This window comes from Chionomys nivalis, chromosome 12 (assembly GCF_950005125.1).
Source record: "Chionomys nivalis chromosome 12, mChiNiv1.1, whole genome shotgun sequence".
In the NCBI taxonomy this organism is placed as follows: Eukaryota; Metazoa; Chordata; class Mammalia; order Rodentia; family Cricetidae; genus Chionomys; species Chionomys nivalis.
The window spans coordinates 18,035,042-18,050,822 of NC_080097.1; the positions used below are offsets into that span (position 1 = coordinate 18,035,042).

The 15,781-nt window shown below is 41.5% G+C and overlaps 1 protein-coding gene across 7 annotated transcripts in view; it reads right to left on the minus strand.

The window, feature by feature from the left end:
* Lmo7 (LIM domain 7) overlaps positions 1-15,781 on the minus strand; it is a 195,728-nt gene that overhangs the window by 109,466 nt on the left and 70,481 nt on the right. For all 7 annotated transcript variants that reach the window (XM_057785730.1, XM_057785732.1, XM_057785729.1 and 4 more), the window contains exon 3: positions 15,202-15,271. In XM_057785730.1, the coding sequence (XP_057641713.1) occupies positions 15,202-15,271 (70 nt within the window). The remainder of the gene's footprint in view (positions 1-15,201; positions 15,272-15,781) is intronic.

Sequence of the window (15,781 nt, forward strand, 5' to 3'; positions counted from 1 at the left end):
AAATGCACTATTAATTGACATCATAGGCTCTAACAATACCCGGGGAATCCTCATTCACATTTCATAGGAAGATATGTAAAATATGTCTTGTCAAGTTTAGAAGAGAGAATAAAGTGGATATAGGAAAATGTAAATTATAAAGCTGACAGTGTCATAGATAAAAATCTTAAGATATAAATTAAGATCACAAACCAAATAAAATCATCCTGGGTTCCCATGACCTTTTCTCCAACTAAAATATAGCTAACATTGATTCGTGGAGTTGGGTCCATCTAGCTCATGTTTGTAAACTTTACTAATTTGTATTTAAGTTGTACTTAAACCAGACAAACTGAATTGCCATGATTCAGCCAAATACAAAATGTTTTCTTACAAACACTGATGAAAACTTAAGGGTCATAGTACTAGGTAGGCCAAAGGGGGTGGAAATCACCTCTGGCAGAGCCCATCTCAATTTAACCTTTCACATAATAGTTGAGTTTTAATAAGTAAAGTCTCCAAATATCAAAAAAAGAATAAACTTCATCATATATCTGTGTGCTTTTTACTTCCAACTCTCAATGCTAGATGGATTCTATAGCCTAACGGTATCCAGACACTTATCTATATATAGGAAGAGACATCTTGTGTATAGAAAATAAAGTTGCTGAAACCCAGTGAGAATCAGGAATTCAGGTAAAGAAATATTACTTCATAAAACAGTAACACAGGATGGAAGAAAAGTAAGAGAGGAAGAAGAAAGGAGGCCAGCTGAAGCTCACACTGAAATCTTAATGGGCCCCATGCCATATCCTCAGGCTTCATGGTTGAGGACTTGAGGAGTGAGTACCAGATAGTTTTGTATACACTTAACACAAGTTATAGTTATCTAAAAGGAGAAACCCTCAATTGAGAAAATGCCTCCATAAAATCAGGCTGTAGGCAAATCTGTAAGGCATTTTCTTAGTGATTGATGTGGGAGGGCTCAGCCCATTGTGGCTGAGGCCATCCTTGGGCTGGTGGTCCTGGATTCTGTAAGAAAGCAGGCTGAGGAAGTCATGGGGAGCAAGCTAGTAAGCAGCCCCCCTCCATGGAGGTGCAAGCCAAATCCTTTCTCCCCCAAGTTGCTTTGATGATGGTGTTTCATCCCAGCAATAGGACACTAAAATGTTAATGTTCTTCCCAAGTACTATCCAAGATGACGTCTGTCTTAGCTAGGGCTAGAGAACTGAAGGTACTTTCATATGGTAGGATCTGAGTTCTTTCTGTCTGTCCAAGGGATATTTGTCTTGCTTCCTGTCATGATGATGAAATAACCCTCTGAAACTGCAAACAAGCCCCCAATTGATTGCTTTCTTTTATAATTGTCTTGGTCATGGTGTCTCTTCACAGCCATAAAACAGTGACTAAGATAGTCTTTTGGAGGCTTTTAAGGGCCAGCCTTAAAAACCCCCTCTCAGGAACCAAATGAAATGCTACAATAAGGAAAAGAATTCCCCACTACGTACTTTTCCACATCAGTTTCTTGATTGCTCTGCCATCCTCCAAAGTTTATAGTTTATGTACACATACAGGCACAATCAGCAACTCTCTGCCAATAGCAAGGACAACAGGCATGCATTTCTCAGGGCCAAGAAAACAGATAAGGGCTAACAAAGTGGGCACCTGTACCTTCCTTACTGGCTCAAGGGGGAGTGACTTGGGAAATGCCAGGCATATCTGAAGAAGGTCAATAGAGGAAGGGGCTGTGATTTCTAAGAGGGGAGAGAGAGAGTTTGTGTATACATTTGTGTGGCTAGATAAGCTAGAAGTTTGTGCTCCAATAAATGTAGAAAGAGGGAAGAGACGCTGTAGCTCTGTGCTTTCTAAGCACTCACTTTCACTGGGAACACAGCATCGTGGTAGCCATGACAACCTGCTTAACTGCAGAAGGAAAATGGGTGGCATTTGTGTCCACATTAGCATTTTCGCCAAACGTTAGTTGATTAAAGGAGAACTCTCATCCTTAGAGATTACATCTACAGTGGCTAGATCAAAGGGGAAAAACCATGGCTGTGTAGCGTAAAATGAGGAGCACAACACTTTCAGCCTCTGGACCAAGTGGTGGGCACTTATTTCCTCTGATGCCTGAGTGAGAAGGATTTCCTTTCTTCGGGGCCTTTTTGAGAATTCAAGGTACCCAGTATATATTCTATATATCAAGATTATACAGCCAAACGAAAAGTCATCCTCCTGACTTCCAAAAGACATATGTATCCAGTTGATGGAATATTTTCATGAGATAAACACACAAGTAGTAGGAAACACCCAAAGTTATTCTTGGGGAAGAAATGAAGCTTTTAGGGATGAGATGAAGTGACACACAAATTACAGGCACGAGCAACTGATTTCCACAGCCAGTAACTCAACAGCTTTTCCAGATGGGGCTCCCTATCGGATCAGAGAATCACTCCTCTGGCAGGTGGGCCTGTTGAAGACTAGTTATCCTGCTATATATCTCCCTGGTCCTTGGCAATAGTCTGTGAAACCCATCACCAGTGGGTCTGAGAGAGCATGGTTTGTGTCTTCTGATTGATGCCCTGGAGCATATTATCTTCCTTCTCTGTTATAGTTGTCATGTAAGTGCATTAGTAAGATGGTGAGTCTCTCCAGCAAGCAGCTCCATGGAGCAGGAGAGGCAGTCTGTGCGGGAGACACGTCAGCAGATGCCATTTGTAGGGCAGACTTCTTCAGGTCCATAAACCACAGGTCTTGTGAGGAGTGCCTGGCAGTGGTTCCCTAGCAAGCCAAGCTTCTGTAACAGGCTCGTTATTCAGGAGGAAGAGGGGGAAATCAAAGTGTAAAAGAAAGATAACGAAAATTCAGGGTGTAAAATTATCAGGAAGCTACAATATATTGCATTTCTTCCTAGCCACAGTAAGCAACAAGGACAATCCAGCCTACACCCATTTTTTAAATTATACTTATTTATCCTTATCTGTTCATCTGGTTTATTATTTTATTTTACCTCTCTTGCACGCGTGCGTGCGTGTGTGTGTGTGTGCAATACTACATGTGAGGTCAGACGGTAACTTCCTACCATCTGGGTTCCAGGAATCACACTCAGGTTATCAGGCTTGGTGGCAAGTGTCTTCACCCACTGAGCCATCTTGTCAGCCTAAGCCCAGACCATTAATTCCTGATCCAGTGTCAGCACACTTACTACTACACCTTAGAGTTCTGACATCCATCAATTAAATTATTTCCTGTGTTTTCATCTCATCTTTTCTTTTGAAATATAAACAGGACAAGTATAAAGCTTTAAAGCAAATGGCCAATAATTCTTAAAATTTCCATAAATCCAAACATTCTAACATTGAGATGCCAGCCAGCCTCTGAGGAAACAAGGCATGTGGTAAGTGTGGTAATGCCACAACCCCATGGCAATGCATAGACTAATAGGAATGGCTTCATTTAAGATGTAAGAATTAGTCAGAAATATGCCTGAGCCATTGGCCAAGCAGTGCTGTAATTAATATAGTTTCTGTGTAATTATTTGGGACACACAAACGCAGTCTCTGTCTACACTGGCGTTTTACCAGCCATTTAAGATGCATCTATAGATATTAACACAGATCCTGGTTTTGTCTATTTTGACTATTCTAAGACCTTAAAACTATGTGTCTTGCCAGAATGAAGTTAAGGCAGATGCACCGGAGGGAAAGATTGGAGGTATAAATACATAAACTATTCATAAATAAAATGACATAGTGTCTGGACAATGACAAGAGATCACAGAAGCCAGAGACCCCCATCTTGCCTGCAGGACTCCACACAAGGGTTGCCAGTGGGGATGGAGCCCGGTACTCCTGCCTCTCAAAAGATATCTGCCTCCAAGGTCTCAGGATGAGCACATGTTGGCTGAGAATTTAAAAAGCAGTGCCATGGAGCTTTTGGCCCCTTCCTTGGTCCATTTCCTCACCTCTAGTGGGTCTTCTGCACTCCCTGGGGACCACACATCTCTGGTGAGGAAGTGAGCTGCTGGTGGTAATTTCTTGAATTTTTTTAAGAAAGAAAAACTGATAATTTAATCATTTCTTTCTGCAATGTTGCTAGGAAAAATAGAATACTGCTTACATTTTTTTGCTTTTATTCAGTTTTCTTTACTTATTGATATTAGGTAGCCCACAACCTTTGTATCTGCCTGCCACCAACACTCCAATGACCCATATTTGTTTATTTATTGTCAGTTTGTTTGAATCTCATGAAGTCTGGGCTGACCTCAAACTTCGCAGGTAGCTGAGGCTGTCCTTGTCCTCTTGCCCCTATCTCTTGATATTCTAACATTGTAGGGGTGTGCCAAAAAAAAAAAAAAAACTATTTCCCCTTTGTATTTACCATCTCAAACAAGTAGAAACATCTGCAATACTCATATAGTACAAGGAGCCACCAAGCCCTCTCCACTCAAAAAGCATGGAAAGGCTCCCACTTCCCATTTGTCCTTGAGGACATCAGTTCTTCTTGCCTGGAAGACTACATCAGTCAGACTCTCCAGAGAAAGAAAATCAACAGGATGGATATAGAAAGGGGCTTCTTAGGTCAGCCAAATGGCTCAGCAAGTAAGGGTGCTTGCAGCCAACCCTGACAACTTGTGTGCAATCCCAAGAATCCAGTCAGAAGGAAAGAACCACTTCTGAAAGTTGTTCAATGGTCTTCACGAATGTGTGTGAATGTGTGTGTGGGGGGGGGCACACACACACACAGTAAAGTAATAAATAAAAACAGAAATTTTTAAAAAGTTAAATGTTAAAGTGTGGTCTTATCATAAGTCCTTATGGAGCTCAAAATGTCCCAAGCTGGAGATCCAGGAGAGTTGAAGGCTTGGTGCCATCCCAAAGTCTGAAGACCAGAAGAACAGGAAAGCTAATGGATGTCTGTGATCGGCAGTCTTTAAGACAGCAGGCTGAACAGGCAAGAACAACTGGTCCTTCAGTTCAAGTCAAAGGGAGGAAATCCCACAGGATTGCTCTAGCAGGCTGAAGAGCTCCCTCTCACTAGGAAGCTTAGCTGCCTTCTCCAGGGTGGACCTTCAGCTGACTGATGGATAAGGCCCACCCCTATCTGTTTTCCCTAATCTACTCAACAGATTCAAATGTTAATCTCATCTGAACACACATTCACAAACAATGCCCAGCATCACAGTCAACCGACAATCTGGGCATCCGTATCACAGTCTATCAGCTGATACAGCTGATAATGAACCCCACTCTCGGTGAAATAGTCTTCTACTCTTCAAGTAGCAGCATGTTTGCTTTAGCAGTTTTCTTCAGCTATAACACAGCCCATATGATCCACCCTCTTAAAACGCGCACCACACTGTTTCCTGTGTATACTCACAGATAATGTCTACCCACAACCACAGCAACCGCTCGTCTTAGAACAACCATTCTCCCAGAATATCTCCTGGACTCCTAACTACACTTTGTCCACCAGAACCCGTGAGGCTTCCTCCAGTCCAGCTTCCCAACCACTCCTCACCCCAGTCAGACCCTACTCTCTTCCTTAGGTCTGGAAAACGCCCACTGGCTCCAACCTTCCAAAGCTCACTCCTGACAGCCGCTTCGTTCAGGCCCCTCGTCAGAGCCATCACTTATCCACTTACACTACTTTCCCCATATAATTGTTGGCAACAAAGGCACTATTATATTTTCTCCCTGGAATTATGGGCACCCATCAAAGGTATTCATTTACAGGACCCCGGTTGGGCTCTCACCTCACTGAAAGGAATGTCAGCTCCCGGGGAGAAGAACTTTCTCTGCCTTCTTTGTAGCCTTGTCCCAAGTGTGAGAAAGCGGCCTGACCTCATGGTAGACCTTCAATAAAGTGTTTCCAGGAAGGGAGGGCCTTCCTGAGACTTAGCAAAAAACCAGTGCCCCACACTAGTTTCAAACCTTCCATTCTGTTTCTTATCAACTTCATTTGCTCCTCAATTGGCAATTTCTAGCTAACAAAAATGACCTTAAAGGGGGCTGTTCCAAGTTTATCAGAATGAAAAACCATGAGATAATGCTACTCAAATACTGAATCAATTTTTTTGGATTAATGATTTTAGCTCTGCAAGTTATAGTGTTGCTTCAGCAATCCTAATTCATTAATGTTAGAAAAGAAAAAAGAAGTTGCCCTCGAGGCAGAAACTTGGCATATAAACGTTGATCTCAGACGTAAAAAAGCGAGCAGGTTCGGGAGCTACAGGAAAGTACTCCTGAACTTGTGCCAGCACCATGATTAAGAGATCATGTCTGGAAATAAAACAGGAGTTTCCTGCTTTACTGCAATACATCATCCGCTGGGTATCAGGGAAGACTCGGGGGACCAGTGGGATGACTCAGAGGGTAAAGGTGCCGGTCCTGCAAGCCTGGCAGCTGAGTTCAATCCCCAGCGCCCAAATAAAGGTGGACGGTGACAACCAGCTCCACGGTTGTCTTCCGAACTCCACATACGTGCCAGAGCGCGTATACCCCCACAGGCACCTAAAAATAAAACAACTCAAGGTTGATAATAAGTTTTAAGTTCGCAGTCCTGACGACACTCATTTTTTTATTGAAAGGAAGAGAGAAGAGAGGCTATAAGAAAGCTTGACGTCTCCTGAGAGTTTTGTCAATGGCACAGCCACCACTGCCTTCTTCATATGCCACCAATATGGAAGTGTTTAGGCACCCCAGCATTTCTTGCTAACACTTCTTGCCAACAAGATGACTAACAAACATAGCTGTGTCTAATCCACAGATAACCCTGGGACTATTGGGATTGTTTCAAAATATAGATGGTGAACCACAGAAACCCCAGGGAAACATACATTACCAAAATAAATAAGCATAAAACCATGGGAAACATTTTTGATTTTTAATGTCATCTTATTTTCAGTAGATGCTTAACTTTGACTCAGTAATTTGTTATATAAGTAAGCAATACAATAATATTAATTCTACAATATTGTTTACTCTTTACATCAAAGATGTAGTACTCAGAGTTTCTGTTAGTGGCACTTGGTTTATGAAGAAACAATGAATCTCAGTACATGAGAGGCTAAGGCTAGAGGACTGGGCAGTCGAGGCTAGCCTGGGCTACATCATAAGACTGTTTCAAAAGAAAATACCAATCTTTTTTGAATGAGATTAAAAATAGAGCCATTTAACATTTAAGTCAAAGTTATACAACTTGTAAATGTAGTTTGTGGTCTTTTAGGGGGACATTGCTACAATGTAGTTTAATAATGAAGCAATTTGCTAGGCACTGGTGGCCCACACCTTTGATCCCAGCACTGGGGAGGCAGAGACAGGTAGATCTCCGAGTCTGAGGTCAGCCTAGTCTACACAAAGTGAGTTCAAGGACAGCCAGGACCATACAAAGAACCCCTGTCTCAAAAACCCAATAATAATAATAATAATAATAATAATAATAATAATAATAAATTATTTTAATCAAGTTTATTAATACCTTCTAATACTCAGTGTCTGTATTTGGAAATGGGGAGAGAAAGAGAAACATTTATCTTTGAACTCAGTGGAACATCAAAGTCTGATGTAGTATATATAAATTTGATTCAAGGTGGTGATTGGCAAGAAATAAAGTTTAAAGAGCATGAAAACTCATGGAAGCCCAGGACCATCACTAGTTATCAAATGTGGTGAAATGAAAATCCCAACAATAAAAGGGGAGTTAAACTTGAGTAGACAGCTCATCAAGGGAGGGGCTCGCTGGCCCATTGTGGCAGAGGCCACACCTTTCTGAGTTTATAGAGGTTGACTTCCATCCCTCTGAAGATGGGGAACACAGCTGTCAGAATCAGCTAGTCTGATTGGCTGAGCAATCAAACAAGCAAGGATGTATAAATCAAAGAGAACCACTAAGAGAAAGCCTACCCAGTGATCTGAAGTAGAAATCTCCTCAGAGTCAGCTACAAGATCAGCAAAAATTCTCCACAAGAGAGTTCAGGTCTCTCTAACCTACACAGCTAAAATTTTTCCCGTAATTTAGTTTTGTTTTGCTTTTTTTACATTCCATCCAAAGTTTCCCCTCCCTCCTCTCACCCCAGTTCCTTTCTCCACCTCCCCCACCCTTCCACTCCTCCTCTGTTTCTCTTCAGATATGGGCAGGTGGACCTCCCATGGTTATCAACCAGCCACGGTATATGCAGTAAGACTGGGTATCTTCCTCTTCTATTAAGGCTGCATGAGGCAATCCAGGAGAAGAAACAGATCGCCCAGACAATCAACAGAGTCAGAGACAGCCCCTGCTCTCACCGTTAGGCATCTCGCAAGAAGACTAAGTCATGGAGTCTACACTGCTCTTTTATATCGCTATAGAGGTCTTAAGTGTCTATGCATTTCCAGTATTCTGTTGGGTGAATTGGTTTGGTTTTGACTGTTTGTTGGGTTTGTCAAGAAACACAGGGAGCTTAGGGCCTTAGATATGCCAGGGAAGCAGAAAGTTATGCCTCCAGTTCCAGAGTTTTCTATTCTTAAACACCCGAACGTGCCCACAAGTGCATCTGTTAATTATTACTAAAGAGATAATTCCTCAGAGGCCCACGCAGGTCAGCGGTTAGCCAGAGAATGAGTTCCTTAAGAAGGCAGCTGTTTGGACAAGTGGGCTGTGGTCAGGAGCATTAGTTTCCTTTGGCTCATTAGATTTATACTTCTTAAATTATTCCATTCTAGAAAAGAGAAAAGGAGAAACAAAATCGGGTGCTTTTTTCCCCTAAAGAATATGCCCTTGAGGTCTACCACTTTTGGATTTTCTTGTGGAAACAGAAGAAGAGCACCATTGCCTTCCTTGAAAGGGGGAAACAAGGCTGGGGTGATGGTCCACGGAGTCAGTCCACAGCACAATAGCAAGGCAGTGAGACGTCAGCCTGACAGCCAGTCCCCAAGTCAAGTTTCCACAGCTTCTGGGAAGGAACACTCTGACGCAGAACCAGACTCCAGTCAGTCACATCATCCTGCTGACACCCAGGATAGCGGAGAGAGAGTGGACAATGCCACACAAGCACATACTAGCTACTACCCACCCGGAACACAGCAGTCAGAACGACCCAGGCCTGATTCAGTTCTGCAGTGTCCATCACGAAGGTAAAAGAAGTTAACATGTCCAGTAGCATAAGCCAGCCGGGATGTTAGTCTCATCCCCTGAGTTTCTTGCATTCCAATGAGGAATCTGCCTTTTTGGCTTGTGTGTCCCACCGTACAAATTCTACCCCTCAGAGTTAACTTTATTTTTTCTTGAGATACTATTTGCTAGATAGCTGAGGCTAGCCTCACACTCACTGTGGAGCAGGCCCTAGAATGATTCAGTATCCTCCTGTCTCAACTTCAAGAGTGCTGGGGTTAGAGGTCTGAACCACATGCCAGGCAAAAACAAAAGTAATTCTTTACATCAAGCATGTTCTATCCAGTCCTGATTTCCATACAAATGTGAACACACCAAGACTTTTTCCAGGAAGCCCACTGATGGTCAAGTAAATGAATCTAAGCACATTTTCTGGACCACCACTTCTCACAGAAATATTATAACTGAGATGAAAATGTGAGGTGAGTTTGTGGGCAGTCAGCCAAGGGATCTCTGTAGCAAGGCCTGGTGCGTGCTGCCTTGATTCTCCAGCTCAGTAGCTCTCAACCAGGGATTGTTTTATCCCACAGAGGATACTGGCAATGTCAGAAGACTCGTTTAGTAATCAGAAATGACGGAAAAGGACACAATGTCCTCCAGTGAGTCCCAGAGGCTGCTGAGGCCTCTATAGTGTCAACAATGCCCAGGGAAGAGTGCTCAATACAGAATTATCTGTCCCCGTATCAACAGTGCTCATGGTGTGAACGGCAGTGCTGGAGGTAAGAAGCAGTGCTTAAATCCAAGTACACTGTCAGGTGTCCAAGATGGCTGAAGGGTTTAAGGTTACTAACCTCCTTGCTGTTTTCACTCATATTGTATTTCACAAAGACTAACGTATCCCATGGTAAACATTATTCTGCTTCAATAGCTCTTTTCACTACTGGGATATCTTGCCTGTTCATTGGGGTTTTATTTTGTTGTTGGACATTTTTTTTTATTCCTATATTGTTAGTTTTGTGTTTCAGTGTGTTGAACATACCCACACTTAGCACTAGATAACTTTTTGGAAGATATAAACTAAATGTTGGATTAGTTGGTGGTTTTTCAAACCCAGTTTTGAGATGAATAGCAAGCAGAGAAGAAATAGGAAGAATATAATTGTTTATGAAACCAGATGATCAAGTAAGGACCATGAGATATCTCGGTAAGAAATGGCACTTGTCCTCAAGCCTGGTAACCTGAGTTTGATCCCTGAGACCTACATAGTAGGAGAGAACCAACTAGTACAAATTGTCCTCTGAAGTACATACCAAACCATGGAATACAGAGAGAGAGACAGACAGACAGACAGACAGACAGACAGACAGACAGAGAGAGAGACAGAGGCAGAGAGGCAGAGAGAAAGAGAGAGAAACCTTATCACTAGAACATACAAGAGAACACATTCTCTGACCTTCTAGAGAAAACAATTACATCAATGTTTCAAGAAAATCATGTGATATAAATCTCTCTAGCCACATACATATCTCAGAACCTACTCCATGATTTTCTCAATCCTTTGCTTTTGTTTTTAAAACACAATGCACAACTCACGTAGCTAAAAATCTTTAGGAAGGAGCCGTGGAGGAAAGCCCATGAAGCTCCCTAACCACTTAGATCATGTTTTCATGCAAAAGCTCTTTCAGGATTCAACATCTTTGGTGCATCTCCCCTCACTCAAGCATCCACCCACTTTAACCTCCAAGCTCTGCTGAATGATTCTAAAGAAGCCAACACTCATGGGCAATCCCATTTACTCAAACAACTACCTTCTCCAAGAACTCTTTCTCAGGCTTGCTGGTAAGCAGAAAGAGAAAAAGGGCCTGGTACATTCAGAATCCTCTTTTGAATCTCAGATAAGAGATGCCAAAGAAAGATTGTGCTGGGAACGGCACAGGAATGAAGAAGTAAGCTGAGCTGGCATGTTTATGGGTGTATACTGGCTTACCTCAAGAGGCAGCTGATAGAGCATCAAAATAAACTATCTTCACCTGACTTGGCTTGAAGGCTTCACTACTGAGAAAGGCATCCTACGGAAAGTTGGTGAAGTCCAAGAGCTTCTAAGGAAGACACCTGATGATGACCTCTGTGTCTGTCACTTTCTGTCTCTTTCTCTGTGTGTCTCTATATCTGTCTGTCTCTCTCTCCTGTGTATTTCCCTCTGTATCTCTCTCTCTTGTCTCTCCTCTCTCTCCTTTCTCTCTGTTTCTGTGTGAGAGCGAGAGGGGGGATGGCCAGAGGCAGAGAGACTCTCAAGCGCATGTGCATGCGCACACGCACATATATAAAACAGGCAAAATTTGATTAAGAAAACTTTTGGACTATATCAACCTGAGTTTCCTAGTCTAGACATTATACATAAAGAGGCTCACTGAGGGGAATTAAGGGGATAATACAGAGAGCCTCTTTGTATTTTCTGTAAAACCTACATTTATTTCAAAGTGTAGTGATGGCAAAAAGCACTTATTAACTAAAATCATTTACCTGTGTACGTGAGTTCCCTAGTTTCCACAGCAAAATGAGAACTCCTCATGGCTTAAACCAAGAGACGTGTATGTATTTATTTTTCTCACAGTTCTGGGGCAGGAGTCCAAGATCAGTGTGTTAATAAAGTCACGCTTCCTGTGACATCTATGGGAATTTTCCTGTACTTGGGAAGTTCATTAGCAATCTTTGTTCTGTAGATTGTGGCTACATCAGCTCAACCTCATCCTCATATGGTGGTCTATCTCTATGCATGTGTTCTCATAGTCATCTTTTAGGAATACTACCCCTACTAGATTGGTGATCCACCCTACCCCTGGATGATCTCACCTGAACCAACAACATCTGTAAAACTCATAGGTTACGTTCTAACATACTAGAACTTAGAATTCTTATAAGTCTTTGGATAAAGGAGATTGACCCTTCAACCTATAGGCCTAGTCCATCAAGGACTAAATTCTAGAACCTATTAAATTCTACAGTGGTGATGTGGGAGTTCCCTCTGTGTGCTATGATTACCATTGATGAGTGAAGAAACTGCCTTGGCCTGTTGATAGGGCAGAACTTAGGTAAGCAGGGAGGACTGGACTGAATGCTGGGAGAAAGAAAGGCAGAGTCAGGGGACAGCATAGATCCGCTGCCGGAGATAGACGTGCTGAAACTTTGCTACTAGGCCACGACCTCATCGTGATATACAGTTTAATAGAAGTGGGTTAAATTCAGATGTGAGAGTTAGCCAATAAGAAGCTAGAGCTAATGGGCCAAGCAGTGATTTAATTAGTACAGTTTTTGTGTGATTATTTCGGTTCTGGGCAGCCGGGACAAACAAGTCGCCTCTCCTCCAACACAATGGAAACATGGTCATCCCTTGTTTAACAAGCTCTCTTATCTCTTGTATGCATTAGTGTCTGTGTTGGGTGCTGTGAGCATAACTGTTAGCATTATGAAAAGTCTGGCCTAGATTATTCGTATTCTTGCACAAATGTCAAAATCCCAGGTTTTTTCCTACTCCTTAGGAAACTATCAGAATTCAACCTTTTGGGATGTCAGTCTAATGTTGTCCTCACACATTCACTTTGTGGTACCTTCTTGCCCACTTGCTAATTTGATTTGTGTGGCTCTGCCTCCATGAAATTGAAGTCAAAGTCTACACGCTCCTTTGTCCTCTCTTACAACACTCCTAGTGTAGTGCTAGAAAACTCCTCAACCTAACAGGCACTCCATTATTTGTTAACAAAGAACATGCATGCATTGAAGACTTGAACATCCAACTCCTCGTTATCCCTCAGTCCTCATACCAACTCCTCTGCAGGTGGATACTGGAGTCACAAATTTTGTTAGAACCATTGTGACAAGCATCAGCAGGCAAATGAGGCATGATGCTCACTTCAAACCAATTGGGCTTAGCCCATTCTGCAGCTAAAGTCTTTCTTCCCCACACCCCATGGAAATGCTCACTGCACTGTGCTTAGAAAAAGCCTTCTATTTAATATACCGGAAATGCATTTCATTTTAGCTTCTAAAGATAAAATTCAAGCTGGAGAGAATTTTTGATGCTTGAAATAGAAATGCCTGGAGAGGGTTTGGGGCTTAAAAATAAAATACATTTGTGCTTGCATCTAATCATACAATCGTAAAGTTGAATAAAGCCAACAGTAGCCAACAGCAACAAACAGCACAATTCAAGCATTCCAGATTCTCGGGGGTATATTTGAGATCAAAGATTAATTTCATTTAAAATGCAGGTAACTGATCCAAGAAATGAAAGTTCAAAATCAAAAAATTAAACTATCTAAGAATAACTCAGGCCACTGGAAAGATAGTGTAACTCAATACAATTCAAATATTTATTTTTGTACAGGTTGTTTAATAAGTCATTTTCATATAAAGCTTATTTATTTTATAAGACTGAATGTTTCCTCCTGGAAAGACTTCAGGGACGCATTCCTTTAATGTTATTTTTTTAATAACTAGAAGAATAGGAAATAGTGTGTATGTGTGTGTGCCGTGTGTGTGTGTGTGTGTGTGTGTGTGTGTGTGTGTGTGTAATAGACATTTTACTTACCTAAATTTAAGACCAGTACAAATTACAGGTCAGCTACCTATTCATGACAGGTCTAGAATACATGCAGTTTGATTAGAAGCAGTCAGTACTGGAACCAGTGACTCTAAGAACTTTATATGCCTTCTAAATTTCAAAGAAACCTCAACACTTCATTCCTTCTCTTCCAATTATTTTCCAATAATAAATCCTTGGCCTCAGGTTCTGATGAGATTTTGATGCTCCTGAAAACCCAGAAGCTGGGGCATAGCTGTCTGTGGCTCCCCTGGTCATTCGTCACAACTGTAAACTCATGGAAGCTCAGAAAGAAGTATTGCAAATAGATTATTAGAAGCGCATTGAATAATCCATAGATAATCAGTTAGGTTTTCGACTCCAATTATTAATTATGCAGTGCTTTCTGAGATCTTTTTAACTGACTTCTGTCACCAGTATAGTAATTTTATTTAAAGATTAATTCTTATGACTTGTAATTTAATTATGTGGCAGGAGCATATATACCAGAGTATAAGCGCCCTCTGGGTTCAGATGAAGGTGTCAGATCCCCTGGAGCTGGAGTTACAGGTGATTGTGAGCCACCTGATATGGGCACTGGGAGTTGAACTGAGAACCTTTAACCCTTACCCTGTTCCCTTTAACTGCTGGACCATCTCTCCATCCCACTAGTATTGATTGGTAAGGCTTATTAAATCTTCTGGAAAGTTCTCCATCAATTTTGTTTCATTATACATTTTTCCAAAGGCATCAATTCATGTTATCATTGGAGTCCATGATGTTTTAAAAATCTAAATAACCACATGGTGAGAGTGTGTAGTATTTCTTAATACTTAAAAGAAATCTTCCATTTGAAGACAGGAGAGTTGGGAATAAAGCTGTGATATGGTGTTTGGCTAGAAGACTTATGGGCCTTGCTTCTATTTCCAGCACCACTAAAATGAGAGTCATAATGAAGGTGAGGGGCATCTGGAAATCACTGGTGCTTCTTTAGAAACGATTTGACCCTAACACAGAAGAAGGCAGAGACACATCCATCAACAGGAAGGCTAGCGGGCCTTGATTATTCTGCAGATATTCTTATGACCTAAGTGAGCATAATACACGGGCCTGCAGCAGCAGAAACACACCAACCAGGGAAAGCCTGACACTTTGAGGAGCTGCTGTGGCCGACAAGAAAACAGCGCATGCATGGTCGCGTTATAGAAAGAACGGGAGCAACTCGCATGCAACTTGTGGAAGAAAGAAGGCCAGAAAAAAGATAGCCAGACTTTGAAGCATCATAATCCAAACAAAAACAAATTAAAACGAGAGCCTCTGGACAGAAAGGAAGTGCTGAAAGACAAAAGGAGGTTGTCACTCTTGTTAAAGTGACAGTAATTACAGATGAAGGGACCTACTGTGACCACTTTCTTATATTTCAAAGATAAAAATAGTACTATGTGACAATATCAGGGATATAACATGGCACATGAAGATATGCACAATCGTTATTTGTTGGTTAAAAATAAAATGAAGCTGAAGAAACCTAGTTTTGAAGGTAATTTATTACTTACCAAACCTGCTATTGGTGTAGACAGTCTATTGATCTTCTTGATGATGCCGGGTCTGAGCTTATTAACCAAACTGAAAGTAAATAAACAAATAACAGACACAGTTACAAAAATGCCACAGTGATTTTAGTGGTCATTGAAATAGTCTCAAAAATTTTGAGTAGATAAATTCCAATCCCAGAATTATGTTGCTGTTCTGACTCAGCGGCCCATCAGAAGACAAAAAACAACTAAATTCAGTTTTTAAACTCAAAACGAAGAACTCTGAACAAAAAGGTGGAAGTGTCCTGGGGTCAGACCTCTCTATCCAAAGCCCGTGTCTTTAAAAATAGTTTCACATGCAATAAAGAAAGGCTCAATGTGGTTCCGTTTCATCACGCAGTAAGAGTACCATCAGAATTCCCTTCACTTGGCCCTAAGAACACTTTTCCTTATAATAATTCTCAATGGGATGTTTTTTGTTTTCTCATCTGGTTGCTTGTTTCTACCCACATTGTTTCATGTGTAAAGGGTGCAGAGGAACTCATCCAAATAATTGACTATTTCTTACTGGTAACAAGTTCACGCCCATGACTGATTACCA